At 43.8% G+C, this 15,615-nt stretch overlaps 1 protein-coding gene across 2 annotated transcripts in view; it reads left to right on the forward strand.

Annotated features, from left to right (window-relative positions):
- Positions 1–9,564: 9,564 nt before the first annotated feature.
- Positions 9,565–15,615, forward strand: part of VWA3B (von Willebrand factor A domain containing 3B) — a 69,494-nt gene continuing 63,443 nt past the window's right edge. For both annotated transcript variants that reach the window (XM_075093370.1, XM_075093381.1), the window contains exons 1-3: positions 9,565–9,654; positions 11,309–11,527; positions 13,359–13,453. In XM_075093370.1, coding sequence (XP_074949471.1) covers positions 9,615–9,654; positions 11,309–11,527; positions 13,359–13,453 — 354 coding nt within the window. In that variant the 5' untranslated portion in view covers positions 9,565–9,614. The remainder of the gene's footprint in view (positions 9,655–11,308; positions 11,528–13,358; positions 13,454–15,615) is intronic.

Consider the following 15,615-nt stretch of genomic DNA (forward strand, 5'->3'; position numbering starts at 1 on the left):
TGGGTATAAATGTTGCTTTCAGGATTGACACGTGTCATCTGTCGGTGATTGTTGATGGACAGATGCTGCATTTACAAATGGAAACAAATCATTTTCCCCTTTTTCAACTGCCAGCCTTGCAATCTCAGTTTAGGATTTAGGGGTCATCTTTAAGACCCTTCCTTTTGGCCCATAACCCACAGCAGCTCGGGTTTGGCAGAGCTGCAAGGCTCTCACCCACGCTGTTGGTCCTGTATCCCCTGCTGCCTTATGCGGGGTTGGTGCAGATGTGAACGGTGGGAGTGTGGCAAATGGCGAGCTCTGTGCTGCTGGGGTGCAGACCGCTGCATCTGAAAGCAGGCTCCTGTCTTAGTGAGACACATGAAGGTGTGTCTGTCTCAGCCACTCGAACAGGTCTGAGCACACTGGTGGGACCACACCTGCCCATCATTCACATCATTTCTAAAGTCAGAGAGACCGCAAACGCTTCCTACTCGGCAGAGGTGCAAGCTGGCACGCTCAGCCTCGGCAGCCAGAGCATGCAAGGGTATGGGCAGATGGCTACCGATCTCTCTCCCCTGGCTCAACAAGTACGGATTGATTAATCACCCATTTCATAGATTAATAAAGTCATGTGAGGCAAATCCCTTTCTGTGGGCCTAAGTGACCAGCAGCATGCCACCTGAAATTCTCGTCTCCAGTTATCCCTTTTGATAACACCACAAATCTATACTCTACATGAAAGTAAGTAATACTATTTAGCTTAAATAAGTTTTCAGGCTCGTGCACTGCCCTTTGCTGTGTGTTTGTTGGTTGAGGAGCAGATGAATCCAGATCAACTTTACCTAAAATGGAAAATCTGCTTTCACTTCACAGTTGTCCACAGTGAAATACCCAACCTGGTCTATATTGGAGCAGCTTATTGATGTAAGCTTTTCATTTGTACATTAAAGTGTTGAATTTATTGTAACATACTAGTACATATCTTCCAGAACTGTAGCGGGATATTTTGGGGCAGCTCCCAGTCTTCTGAATTCCCCTCCTCTGTCTCCTGCTCTGCTTGCTTTCATCTGTAGTTACCTCCTGCTCAACTTCACACCACCTTCACCTGCAGCAGCCATCGCTTCGGGGACTTGGACTTACTTTCCTTAGTTGGTGCCTCTTACCCCACCCTCGCAATAGTTATGGCAGTAATACAATAATATTACAATCTCTCTTGTCTAGGCTTGATTAGAAATCTTAACATACTCACTTTGATTTGCTGTTGCAGTGAAGTTCCTGCTATCTGTTATACAAGACAGCCAACTTAAAAAAAATTTTTTTAACAATTAGTGGGTTTTTTTTTCTGGCATTCTCAACATTCCCTCGTCTCACAGGCTTAGTCACTGTAACAGGACTTCTAGTGAATGCATATTTCTCTATAGAAGGCAGACAACACGACAGAAATATATATGACACCCTGGCAAGCACTTAAAAAAAAAGGCAACAACAGAATTCCTTGTGCATGCATTGATGGATGGATTTGGGTATGAATGGCAGGGTCACGGCACAGCTAGATTGCTATGGGTGCAGTGTGGCTCTAGGTGTTTATAAATAAAACAACCTGAGTTTCATAAAGGCTGTTCTCATTATAGATGAATGTCCTTTGAGTTGGATTCAGCCTCTAGATATTATAAAAAAATTGCCTCCAACCTGGCTGAAATCCCAGGGGCTCTAATGTATCGTGATAACTTTGTCATACATGACCTCTCTCTGCCCTCTCTCTGTCCTTTCACACCAGATCATGACAGATAGATTTTGGTGGTTTTGATGATGCTCACTTCATTTGCACAATTGTTGTTTATTAGTGCGCAACACTGAATCTGTTGGTTTCCATAAACCACTACGTGACTATTACTGTTTCTCCCTAGTGCTTATGATGAGCCAAACCTTCCCTTACCGGAGGAAACTCTTCATTCTCCATCTTGCCTTGGAAGAATGAACTTTTAGCTTTCGCTTATCCTGGTGTATTCAGCTTGCAAAGTTATTTATTATCTTTTAAATGTTTCTGCAGAATGTTTGTTAGATTTTTTAACTCCTCTGGCACCCAAACAATGCATGCATCTTTAGTATAAACTTCTGTCAGTATGTGTATATGAGCTGTCCCCAAATGTCTCTCCACAGTGTTTTTATGATGGTGTAAAATGAGTGTTTGAACTCAAAGCAAATTTTAATAAGTGTTTTACTTCGTCTTATTTCAAATACTCCATTGAAAATTTCCCTTCCAATTCAATTTAATCTATTCATTAATTCCTTCTTTTACTCCTCCTCTCTCTCTGTTTACTCCTTTCTATCCTCTTTTATTTTATATCTTGCATTTAGCATTTTTGCCTTCCTGCTCCTAAGAACAGGTGAATGGGCAGAACCTTCTTGGTCAGTTTGGTCCCTTGTATATCAACCTCTATCTTATAAGTGGTTTGTGTCCATAAATACTCCTTATTGACGTAAGTCTGTTCCAAGTCCTCCTTGTTCTCACATTTAAGAACTTTGTTGTGTTTTCTAAACTAGAGTTATAAATGACTCCTTCATTTGCCTGTTGTACCAGCATTGGACAAAAACCCCTCTCACTTTCTCACTTTAGCTCTACATGCTTCCCAGCCTCTTTACCTGTTCTGGCTTTCCTCATTTCCCACTAAATTATTTCTAGACTACCAGTGTCTATGATGTTCAAAGAACTTCCCAGATCTTCTGGTGAATATGCCCTGTCCTGGATATTAGCCCAAAGGTTATTAGCAGGCAGATGTTAGTGGAAGCAGTCAGGGGCTTTCTACTCATGTTTACTACAGTCATCCTGTGGTGGAAAGACAAAGATGGGAAGATGATAAGAGAGAGATACCATGGCAAATGCGATTATTCCTTGCTGGAATAAGAAACCAATTCCCTTCTTGCCACTCCCCTTAAAAAGAACCCCTTGGTTTGAGGACAAGGTGTAAACAAGAGTGTCTTCAGAAAGGGGAAGACGCGCATCACTGACAATGAACTTGGGGAAAAACAGGAACTGTGTGAACCTCTCCTGTATTTGCTGCAGAGGACAAGAAGCACCTCCATGCAGCTTATGCCTCATACTCCTCCTTTCAGTATAGTCTCTCCAGTATGGGCACGGTGCCTGCTAGAATGCTTTTGTGCTTGTGCAAGCACGCTACCTGGAAAGAAATTAATGTGATATAGGTAAGGCAATATCACCCCATGGCAGTGAGGAATCAGCAGTGGTTTTATCTTTCATCCTCTGTTCCAGAAGACACAAACGCTGTGTGGGTATCAAGGAGTGGCAAACCTCGATGTGCAGTGGCTGACTTAAACACAAAGCTCGTCAAGCACTGCTATCCTTTAAACTGTTTTATTTTGTTTAGTTATTATTTTGAATTCTGATCAATCTGTTAGGCACTATCCCAAGTAGCATTGCTTCTTCAGCGACAAGCTCAGTTCCATTAGCACCTGGTCATGCTACATGTGGTAATTGCAAGACGGAAATTTGCAGGGGCTGAGAAGTTTCTGTTTAGTCCTGTCTGTTTAGAAACACTTATAGTTAAGTATAGATCTAAAGAAAAGTAAACGAGAAATAAATAAAAGCCATGAAATGGTATGTGCATCTGCAGCAACCAACCTTCTTGCAAGACTGCACCTGGCAGATTCGGGAAGCAGCAGAGGATGACTTCATAGAGGAGACATGCACAACTCAAAAAGTTGGTGGGTTGTTGTGGACAGGGTGGGTTGTTGAAGACAACCAGTTGCTGTCCTTTTTTGGAAACATGACTGTCTTTCCTCAAGGCCTGAAACTGGAATTTAAATGTAGGCACTAGACATTCACATGAAATGCCCAGTTTTTTATTTTTATTTACAGCTTTTTATTTTATTTTATTTTTATTTTATTTTTATTTTTATTTATTTACAGCTATTTGGTTAGACCTATGTGCAGTGACATTAGCCTCCTGCTCTCACACCTTCCTCCTCCAATACACTACTCCTACAGGATGCAACTCACAGTTTATCCAGCACACCCAATTTGTTATGCAGATTGTGGGTGAAGGGGTAAAAAGCCCCTATACACATCACCCTTCCAGTCCATCCCTTCCTCATTTTCCTATTGTATGTATCCATGTCTTTAATGTGGATCCCACTTCTACAGCTGGAATTCTTGCTTCTCCCTGCCAATGCACGTCAGTCACTTGTCCTTAGCTCCCCTCCTGTCTCTAGCTTTTCCCCCTAAAGTTTCAGTTTATCCACATTTGCCCTTTCCCATGTCTCCCTTCATCCTCCACTCTCCCACTACGCAGTGCCTGTTATTTCATTTTGTGCCACCTCCCTACAATGTCCTCGCCCAGAGGTGTGATTACTTCTTTCTAAGTTCACATTAAGACAGACAACAGTGCCCATGGGCTGTAAATCAGTCACAGATCGTAGGCTGCATAGTCTTAAAAAACTGAAGGAACAATTTAAGGAATGTCTAGAAACTTAAAATACTTCTCGTTGGGTAAATGTACAAGGTACAGTGCAATGCCATACAAGTGCGATTGAGCCTGCTCTAAATCCAGTTCTTCTGCCCAATGCTTTGTCCTGCCTTGTTTGCCTGGCTTCCAGGCAGGAACAGGCAAAATCCCACACCCATGTCACTATACCACCGCTGACACCAGGGTCAGCCCTTCTACGGCTAACTTATTTACCTCTGACTTTTGCAGACATACTGTGAAGAAAAAAATTTTAGAAGGCTCTTGAAGGGTGGGAACAACATGCACGTGAAAGGCGTATTTAAAAGTTTTCACTTCTTTGACTTTCTTTTTATGCTTTTTATATTCTGCCTGTGCTGATAAACTGGTTTTTAGGTGCATGCATTTTCGTTGTAGACAATCACTGTAAACAATGTGTCTAGTAAAGACAGAACTAAGTCAGCTTCAGTCCACCTTCCTTGTGTTTTTGTCCTTACCCCTTGCAACCTATTCCTGTCTCTCCTTGAGAGGGAGTCAACAGGAAGCATGACACCGCAGGGCAGGATGTGTGACAGCGTTAAACTTCCTGGAGAAGGTGCACTCTTTGTCTTATCATAGCCATAAGCATCAGTGCCATAAGTATCCTTACTTACTGATCCTAGGTGTCACTGCAAGATTAATACAATAGCAGTTAGATTAGATGCACCATGTACAATGCTTTGCATGGATAAAGAACTATTGCAAATTTATGTTAAATGTGTTTTAATTACCTAAAAAAAAGGGAAAATGCTAAAGAGTGTTGGGGTTTTTTTAAACAAATGAAAGACACAGTGGATTGCCTTTTGATTTTGGTTGAAAAAGAATTGTCACAGAAACCAAGCCAACAGTTCCATGTCATAAGCACTAACATAGCAGAAATGCTGACAATGCTGATTTTTAGCCATAAGAAAAAGCGATCAAATGTATTTGTTGGTAGGTGAAATATTCTGGAGTCACAACACAGTCATGCTTGCTAATGCAATCTCAGGCCCACATTACAATACATTTTCTAATGAATGACATAACAACATGCTTTCCACCCATCAATATAACTTTGCCATTCAGCCTAAAGGTCAGATGACAGAATGGCTCAAGATTTACCTTTGTCATCGCTGTATGAGGAGCGAATTTCCACTTCCCAGTTACTTAGATCCCCTCCTCCTTTGTTATTCAGCCTTGCCTCATTTAGCAGGCAGCATCTGGAGAGTTGCAGGGCCAGGCAGCGGCCAAGGCAGGGCTTCTACGTGAACCGGGAACAATGTTTATTTGATCTGCAGAGAGCATCTTATTTTCCTAAGAACTTAAACCAAGACAGCCAGCCAGTTGATCACCAAGCCTGTGGGAGCTAGAAGTAGATTTGCATTTGCCAGCCTTTGCCCCTGGGCTTGTCAGGCGGTTGTACAAGCTGCAATTCAAAGCATTGTAAGGAATGTTTTCTTGCAACACTTTTGGTTTAGCGTAGGCAAGCCTAGAGTGAAGGTTTCTGGAAGACACTTTGCATAGACAATTACAGCATGTACAATCTTTTTTTTCCTTTTAAACTGGTAATTACTACATTTACAGACATTTAGGCATGATGATAGATGGGCTTGTTCTGTATAGTGCAGAAAAAGCTACCTGAGTGAGGCATTTTAGGTGTTTGATAAAAAACTTCTGTTGCTGGAAGCAGCAAAACAAATCAGGAGATTGACAGATCAACAAGATTGATTTTTGGGCATCTAGTTCTACATCCATTGCACTTGCACTTTCAAGAGAAATTTTAAACACATCCTCCCCCTCCCCCCAAAAAATATGTGTCCCTAAAGGACCTTGTGCTATGGCAGTCACGGTGTCCAAAAGGATCCAGAGAGCATTCAGTACCTACTATTTTTAATGATATAATGGGAAATTGTTTCATGCCTGAGAAATAAATGCCTTTTTCCATACCTCAGGGGAACAGTTGTGCAATCCTGAATGATTGCACATGCCTTGCCTAGGCTAGTCTTTAAACCCTTGGTTCCAACTGTACCAGAAGCTGGAGCTCCAGAAAGCCACATTCCCATCCCAACTGCACGCCTTATAAGGAGCTTTTCTACCCTATCGCTGTTTACCAAGCCATGTCGGGGAGCTAGAGCCAATGCTTTGGTGTGCCGCAGGACGGCCCAGTCCGTGCCTGTGGGTGTGTATTTCCATCTGAACCTCAATACGTAGATAAGACTGATCAGTTGATCCTATAAAGTGACCAATCTTTTATTACTTTCTGATTGCATAGTAAACCAAAGCAAAACAGAGAAAGTGCAGAGCTCAGCATTATCCGTTTCTTAGCTGGAGACTATGCTCACAAACATTTACAGCCCAAATACTGCATATACAGACTTGGGTTTCTGGCTATCCAACATCAGCAGGAGCTTTTGATTATCGAGTTCAGGTTCATGACACACTTTTCTTTGTCTATTTTACCACACTAGAGTAATTTCTAGTTAGGCTTCTCCAGGAGCCTGGCAATTCCCCAGCAACGCGTATCGTTCCTCTGACCTAAACAAAGGACATGCGGCTGCTCTTAGTATAAATATTGTCAGCGGCTTCGTCTAAATTAAGAATTAACAGAACCAGAAGACTCGGATCCACTATATATAGATTTCTGTGACTCTCCAAGCTGGCTGGTGTATTTTTGGCTCCCGAAGCAATGAATGCACGCCGTTGTCGTGCCGTCTGTGGAGAACTCATTGATCCCACCCTCCGTTCCCCGCCGCCGGGGCCTGCGGCAGCACTCCCGCCCCGCAGCCCTCGCCTCGCCCTGTCCCGCCTCCCGCCGGTCCGCGGGCAGCGCGGCCCTCCTGCTTCTCCTCCTCCCACGCTTTCGGGTTGGGCCGTGCCGTAGCAACCGGGCGGTCTCCCCGGTCAACAGCAGGGCGGCGGCGGGGCCGTTTCAGGGCGGGCGGGGAGGGCGGCGGCGGCCGGACGCAGGTGAGGGCGGGCGGGGGCCGGACTGCCGTGATCATGAGAGCCCCGGGGCTCCGCGGGGCGGGGGCGGCTTCGCACCCGGGTCGGTGCCGGTGCCGGTGCCGGTGCCGGTGCCGGTGCCGGTGCCGGTGCCGGTGCCGGTGCCGGAGCTCCCAGGGCGGTGGCCGCCCGGGGCTGCTCAGCCCCGGCGCCGGTGGGCAGGCCCGGAGCCGTGGCGCCGGCCCGCGGTCCTTAACCCTAGGGGTCGCCGCTGATCCCTTCGCCGCCCATTTCCATGGACCGTGTCAGGGGACACGGCCGTTGCCTCTGGTGGCGGCTGTGAGGGTGGCTGCGAGGTTGTAGCGCAGCTACCGCTTGCCAACACCGGTAACCCCTCCGGTGTTGGCAACAACCGGCACCGTACAACCCTCTTCCTCAGGCCCCGCTGATGTGGTTTTGCAATGACACCCTCCGCCCTGTTCCCACCAAAGGCAGCTGCGCGCCTTTTGCCTGGGGTTCAGCGCTCTGGCTGTAACATGCCTGGGCTTTCCTTAGGCGTTCCTGTGCCTTGGGGCAGGCTGGTCGTACGGCCTCGGGAAACGCCACCACATCTGTTAAAAACTCGAAGCGCATGAAGGTTTTAGCAGATTGTTTGCACTGGCCGGAGCGGAAGGCTAGAGGTGCCCAGATGAACTCTTGTTCACCTTTTGAAAGTAACCTGGTTTGATACAGACTTTGGGCTGAAGGTTATCCCGGCTCTCATAGTTTTTGAACTCCAAGACTGGAGGTAAACTCGCTGTTCCCATTGAAAGTCGCTTTGTTTCCTTTCAAGTGCCCCTTTTTATATGGTGCCAGCATTTCACATCCCAGTGCTGTTTAAGTGGCTGGGAGTGGTACTGGAGGCTAACGCGAGGGACAACCTGTCACCACACCCCTGGGCATCTGGAACCTGGGATTTGTTCTTTGATGCAGGCTGCTGCTTGAAATACGTCTTGGTTATTACCGTGAGAGCATTGTGGCACTATTTCTGCAGTCTGAGAGAGAAATGGCACAAGTCTGGTGGCTCCCTATGGGCATTGTCTGCTGTGGCTCCTCTGTGTCAAGGGCTCCTCCCTACTGCGCTGGCACCAAGTCACTGCTAGTCAGGGGTTGTGCTGCCAGAGGGGCATCTTCTATACAATGCCTGGGGTGTTAGGGTGCAGAATAGACTCAATTTTTTTAACATTCTCCCTGCCTTTCACACTTGTTCGTATGTGTCTGCATGAGCAGGACAGACACGGGAATGGTTTATACATGTCTGTATGGGTATTTAAACCTGTATGAGGGGAATAAATAGCATGTTCAGTTCTGTAATAAAGGAAGAGGGAGGAGGCTAAGTCTCTGTGGTTTTTATTTTATCCCATTTTTGCTTTTCCCATAGGAAAAGCTGCTTAATGACAATAGCCAGCATCTGGTCTGTTAGTGATTCATAAGTATCCCTCATTCACTCATCTTATTTATTAAAAGAAGAACCAAGTAAATGGCAAAACACTATGTCTCAAAGCAATACACTCAGCCAATATATGCTACCTTGCTTCATCTGGCATTTTGTTTTCTATTCATATGTTGTGTCTTATTCACAGCTGGGCCTTGTACCACATAGATGTACATGTATACACATGTATTCTTTTTCTTTGTGAATCATCCTGTAGTCTTATAGACAAAGTTATGAATCTCTTCACAAAATTGCGTCTCAGATACTCCCAGGTTTAGTCATAAATTGGATTATAGCAAAGGTAAGGTATAATGCAAAGCAATAATAAAACATAATACAACTGGCTGACAGCAGGACAAACACCACACTCATTTTTCTAGCATATCTGTGTGGAAACTTCCACATTGGCTCTTTTTAATGATAATTTAGAGTGAAGGAAGGGAAACCATATTACCAATTTCCCACTTTCCCATTTCTGAGTATAGGGGTCCCTGTCAAACCTGACTTCAGCCTTTCTTGACGTGGGGAGTAGCTGTCCTTTTTCATTTATAGCATTATTTTCCTTGAGGAAAATCCTGATTTCCTCCTTCTGCAGTTTGTTATTGTCTGGGCTTGTGGAGCTGGTCTCCAGCTCATATTGACCTGTGTATGGCGATATTTGAATTTTTTTAAAACATAATCATTCCTCAGATTTTTAAGAAGAAATCAAAGAGGAGCTGCTAATCAAGAGATCTGTCATGACTGGCAATCCATGTAAGAGACTTGCTTGGAGTGACTGTGAGTATTTCAGGACTATTTTTGCATAGATTCCATGTTTCCCTGGATAACTTCCAGTTTAATTTGCAGCATTGCGGTGTGCATGCTGCTAGCTGTGCACAAGCCATTCTGAAGCTGTGCCAGTCTCACCTGTGCTGTATGGGGGTGCTGTGCTGGCCCTTTCTGTGTTTACGGAACAGAAACACAGGAGGAGGAGGAGGAAACTGGGAATGACTGTTCAAGTGGCTATAAACAGTGCCTGACTATGTACAAATCTCAAACAGCTGCAGACCTTCACCTGTCTCTCTCTAGAGTTAACATCTGTCACTGCCACTTCTGTATTGGGTGGAGGAGGAGGGCTGGTAAAATGTCAGCCTCTACAGGCATGCCAGCCCAGCGCCCTGCTTGGAGGACTGATGACTGTGAAAGAGTTGGTGCCAGTCTGCACCCTACAGAAAGCTACTGTCACTGAGAGATGATTTCTGAAGATACAGTCTCATTTCTGTTTTATTAACAGAGGAACAGTCTTATCTAATGAACCTTTGTAACCAGGTCACTTGTTGTAACATTGGATCTTAGCAGAGAGTTCTGATTGTATTCCTTACTAGACTGAAGGTTATTTTTTAGTCATTAAAGATAGAAGTACTTTGTATTTTGGACCAGTTTGATCCATGTGGTTCATTTACAGCCAGCTTACAGTATATGGGCAATGGGGGACTGGGATACTCCAGATAATATTGATGCTGGGAAAAAATTGATAGAAATATTAAAAGTCCACAGAAAATAAGCTTAGATACAGCAAGGGTATTTAACCAACTAGAGCCAGCTTAGCTCATGGAGAGTATTTTGGGAATGAACAGGAAATACCAAAGTCCTCCTAGAACCTCTGTGCTGAGGAACAGAGGCATTACTGTTGTCATTGCTTCCATTTCTGCTTCAACCACTCTAAGCCCTGGGCTGTCTCTGCTGCCAGTTTCAGGTGGAGCTAGCCCAGCCAGCTATACATTGGTGCTGAGATACGTTAGTAGTTCTGTAGAACTTAAAATTAAACTGGACCTTCATGTCCATGATTTCTTGTGCATGCACATGATCCATCACAGCCTGGAGCAGATACTGCCAGAACCATCATTTACACTTGAGGTAAATGGTGCGAGGAGAGGGAGTTTCACCGGCCTTGCAATATAGTCAGGGCCCGCTGCTGGCGCTGCTGTTGCCTACGGTAGGAGTTCAACAAATAATTGTTAAGAAATGCTTGTTTATTTCATAATGCTTCTAAAGCCTATGTAGTGATGGTCTGACAATCTTTGAACGCCTATTATGAGTTCTGATTCCCAAGATTTAGGAGAGAGGTCTTAGGAGCTGGAAGAATTACCATTCGGCAAACTGGACTTAGCTTTCAGAGCTTGGATTTCAACATACGAGAAACATTTTCTTCTTTAATAAATTGAAGGTAAATGTATCTGGATGAATAAAAAGATGTAACAGCAAGTAGATGTGTAGGACTGAGAGCAGCTTTCCAGATTCAGAACATTGTTCAGTATCACAAAATAAAACAAGAGGCAAACTATATGTCTACAGAGTACAACAGAATAAGGGTAAAGAAAGGAGACAATTCAAGAGAATCATTTGGTTAAAAGTATAAATGTTGTGTTTTCCTCATTTCTCTTTACAACAGATGCCTTTGATTCAAAGCACAGACAAGATCCTGAAGATTCCCACGAGGCCCACAAGAAGAAATCAAAAGAGAAGGAAAGGAGATGGGCAGACAGTCAGTGGGACATGGATGTACAGCCCCTCATTTCATCTTGTAAATGGCTTCAAATTCATGGGCTCAAAAGAAACAAATTGTCCCTATCGCAGATTTTGTCACAGATTGGATTCCAGCACAGGAAAGGTACAAGACAAATCAATAATAGAATAATTAAAAAAAACCCTGACTTTGCATAGTGATTAGGGTCACCCTCATTTTGCACCCCAGTGTACACAGAGGTTTTCACGTTGTCTCTTATGAGAATGACAGAAAGGGAAGCTGTATGCACAGTTGCTGACATTGCCAGTTCAGAGAACCGAGGAATTCCATCTCCTTTTGATCTGAGAAGGACTTAGGGTCTGAGAAGGGCTTTCATTACTCAACAGTACTGGTGCTTTACCCTAGGCTCCAGTTCAAATCCTCTCCAGTTTAGCTATAGATAACAAACCATAAGATCTCTGTCCCTTATTATATAATGTATGCCATGCCATAATCTGTGACCTACTAGTTGATCATCAGGGCTAGCCAACCTGCTTGGAAATAATATATTATTTCCAGGGATACCTTTAAGGAAGCAGTTAAATTTGATTAGAATTCAGGCTGCTTTTCATGCAAAGTCAGGCTATAGAAAAATGTTCCTTTGCGGTTATCTGACAGCTGGAGGGGAAAAGTTTGCTAATAATTATTAATCACTGTCATAATAGTGCTTTGCAGAGCATGGTAAGATATTCTTTTCTTTGAAGAGCTTGCCACTTGAGAAGTGGGAATTGTAATGTATTGCAGTTTTTCCAGGTTGCATAATTTAAGATTTTGGCTGGCTTATGTCCATGGGTCATTCAAAGATCAGCAGTGCAGATTCTGAAATCTTGTATGCTGCAGATGAAGAAGAAGCTGTTAAGCAGGGTTAATGTTGTTACAGTTTAATTTTAGGAGCAGAACGTACTAGCTTAGCAGGGCAGCATGCAGTACAGAATAGCTGCTTTGTGATGTTAAATGTTCCCACCCCTAATGTTTTCCTCTCAGTGGAGATCCTGTAGAAGATTTCTAGCTGCTGGAAGAGCAGAGTGCAACCTTTTCCTTAGTTGCACCCGCTTCTGCACCATTTAGTTGTGTAAGAGAACAGTGTTATCTGTACCAGATGTTGTATTTTGTTTGATGGACAAATATTTGCAAGTCCTGTCATGAGGTAAATGGATACTACTGAAGTTGAATTGCCTAAACCTTTCATTTATTAAAGTCTGGTGTAGTTTCCTGGCCTATAAATAATTACATGTAACGGTTTTCCCCACTTCTGACTAAACTGGCAGGGAGCAAGAGCAGGGCTGTGCCATGGGGGGAAAAATGAGCCAGGAGCCAGAGGAGACAGCAGCCCAGGCAGTGCCCTCACTGACCAGGATGCAGTCCTGCAGCATCTAAGCACTGCAGGCAGAGCAGGGTGCTGCTAACAGTGTCCACAGACAGTCCCAGATGCGGTGAGATGATGAACCATGTTGGGGGTCCAGTCAAGGAGCGCAGCCAGGAGCAGCAGGAGATGGAGCCAGAAACAGGACTGGTGACAAGGCCACAGTGGAGGTCTAAGAGCTGCATCCAGGAGACAGAACTGGAGACAAGGCTGTAATACAGGGCTGCGAGGTCTATCCAGGAGAGAGGTCCACTAGCAGAGCTTGGTACCACATAGCTAAACCAAAGGCTGGGTGGGTGCCCAGGCCTTAGCGCCCTGTGAGTTGAATCCCAAGGTGAGGCTGATCAGGGCAATCAAGGCCTGTTGGTGCCCTCAGGGCCCCAACACATACATAGCCAGAAAGAAATGTAAAACAAAAACATTACTAGAATTTCTCTCAAGTTTCTTGCTGTCAAGAGTTCAATCCAGATCCATGTGTCTGACACATGGATGGTATGCACATCCACCTGAAAAATACCTATTTGAAGTAATCTGTATGATTAGCAACTTGATCTTTTGTAACCTTTACTGTAGATTATGTGGCCACCTTGGGGAAACTTGTGGCTTCTCGGTATGCAGATGGTCTGTTTCCTCAATACGAGAGAGCACAAGATGGCAGCGTATATAACGTAAGTGTGACTGACTTGTGGTAATGTCCCTCTGCACTAAGAAGTTATCACTGTAGCAGAATGATGCGGCAAAAAAGTCTCCCTATGGCATGAAATATTTAATTCTTTGTGAGAACTTTATCTTTTGACCATTTTTTCCTATTTTGTCAAACTGTTAGTGATAACAATCAGTGGTAGAGAAGCTAGGTATCTTTTATCTTTTTCTCTTTTTTTTTCCTTGCAAAGTCTTACACTCTTGCCTTGGTGCAGCGTTGCAGTAAATTCTTCCAGAAAAGACTGCAGTTTCTAAGCAACATTTACCCTGTCTTGAAAGAGCGAACACTTAAAAAGAAGATGCTCAGCTGAGTTAGAAAAATAAAATAGTAGTCAATAAAACAAATGGGAATGCTGAAATAAGAAGACATAATGTGCTGCCGTTGCCGATGCAAAGTGCTGCTTTGCCTAGTGCCAATGGGTCACAAAAGGCTCAGCCTACTCTATAGAGACAGCTAGCTGGATCTCTGCCCAGGCTCATGTTCTAAGGAATGTCTTAGCAACAGCTGCTGGCGGCCCCATTGTTAAGAGAATGGATTCTGACTGAAGAGATACGCATGTGATCGAGGAGGGGAGAGAGTTAATTCATAAAGGATTTTACAACAGCAAATGGCTTGTCATTTTTTTTGGTGACTAGAGTTACTTCTGAGGCACAAGGCTTAAATACGGGAAAAGAACCATTTCAGGGAGCCTTTCCCCTCCTTTTTTTCCCATTAATTCCACATTAAATATCTACATAATGTATTTTAATCTTAGGACATATTGGGAGCAGTAGGAAAGACATTTCTGGTAAGATTAAGGTAGCAGTGCCACTATACAATATCTGGTGAGACTTCATTTAGGACATTGCCTACAATACTGTGTACAGTTACCACAGGTTGAAAAGAAGCCATTCAATCCAGATCAGGTACCAGGAAGAGCTAGTATGATGAACTGCAGTGGAGTGCTGATCTTATAAGATGGCTTGGTTGATGTTGACTGTGTGTAAGACTGAAGACGACTGACAAAGGGTAGCATTATTGCCCTTGAATGCCTACAGAAAGGAAAATTACAGGGATAGGGAAAAGCTATAGTTTTCTATGCTAAAAGGCATGCTAGTCCAAGAATAAATGGGTATGAACTGCCATGAATAAATTTAGGCCGGACAGTCAGAAGTTTTCCAGCCCTCAGAGAAATGGGAACCTGGACTGGCCAGCTACAGGTGAAGGGGTGGTGCAAGGAAACTGCTTTATTTTAAGATGGAGTTTGATTGGTGTAGTGCAATAAGCTTCTTTGTATGAGGCTGGCTGTCCTAGGAGGAAACTGGATTTTCTAAGTGCTCCTTCCTGGGCCTACATTCCTTTGGCAGACAGCCTGAGTCTCTGTATCTGGGAGGCACGTTACAGGGCCCTAGCTGACATTAAAGAACAGAGAAAAATACCAATGAAAGAAAGAAGTATTTTGACACAAAAAATATCCATGAGAAATGTTCTTGTTTAAAAACATTTGTATCTCCAAGGTTTTGTACTTAGTTCTGCAAAGGTAGTTGGAGGTGGAAAGTAGCCAGTAAATTAGCTTATATGGGTCAGAGATATTGGGGGAATGTCTTTACCGGAATCTGCGGTGAATTTTTAAGCCCACAAGTCATTCTGCATGGTGAACACACGTGCATACATATATTCATAGGGAGGGTCTGCTGTTTTTCGTTTCATGAATCTAGGTTTTTCTTATTTTACTGATATGGTATGGGAAGTTTTAGTTGTTGATTGCAGTTGTCTGAACTAAATTTGCCCAAGCACCTACCCACAAATAGTTAAGCTGTAATGCTGGGCATTGTTAGTGAAATAATAGTACAAAAAGGAAACATTTTACATTTTCCTTTCAAATGCTAAAGGCAAGGTGGACACTGAAGTGCCCCAGAACCAAACCATAGGCTTCCTTGTATCACTGTGCAAAATTTTGAGAGCCAGTCAAAATCCTAGTGTAAGAAGGTACAAAGTTTCTGTGTCCTTGTTTGTTCTCCCATCTGTTCTGCAGCCCTTTCTACATTCTAGCCTGTGTTCAGCCCATTCTAATTGCTCCCGTCTTGAGACAGACAAGTCAGACAACCCACTGGCACTGTCCCATGCCCATATAAAAAGATTATGAAA

Source organism: Phalacrocorax aristotelis, chromosome 1, assembly GCF_949628215.1.
Source record: "Phalacrocorax aristotelis chromosome 1, bGulAri2.1, whole genome shotgun sequence".
Classification (NCBI taxonomy): domain Eukaryota; kingdom Metazoa; phylum Chordata; class Aves; order Suliformes; family Phalacrocoracidae; genus Phalacrocorax; species Phalacrocorax aristotelis.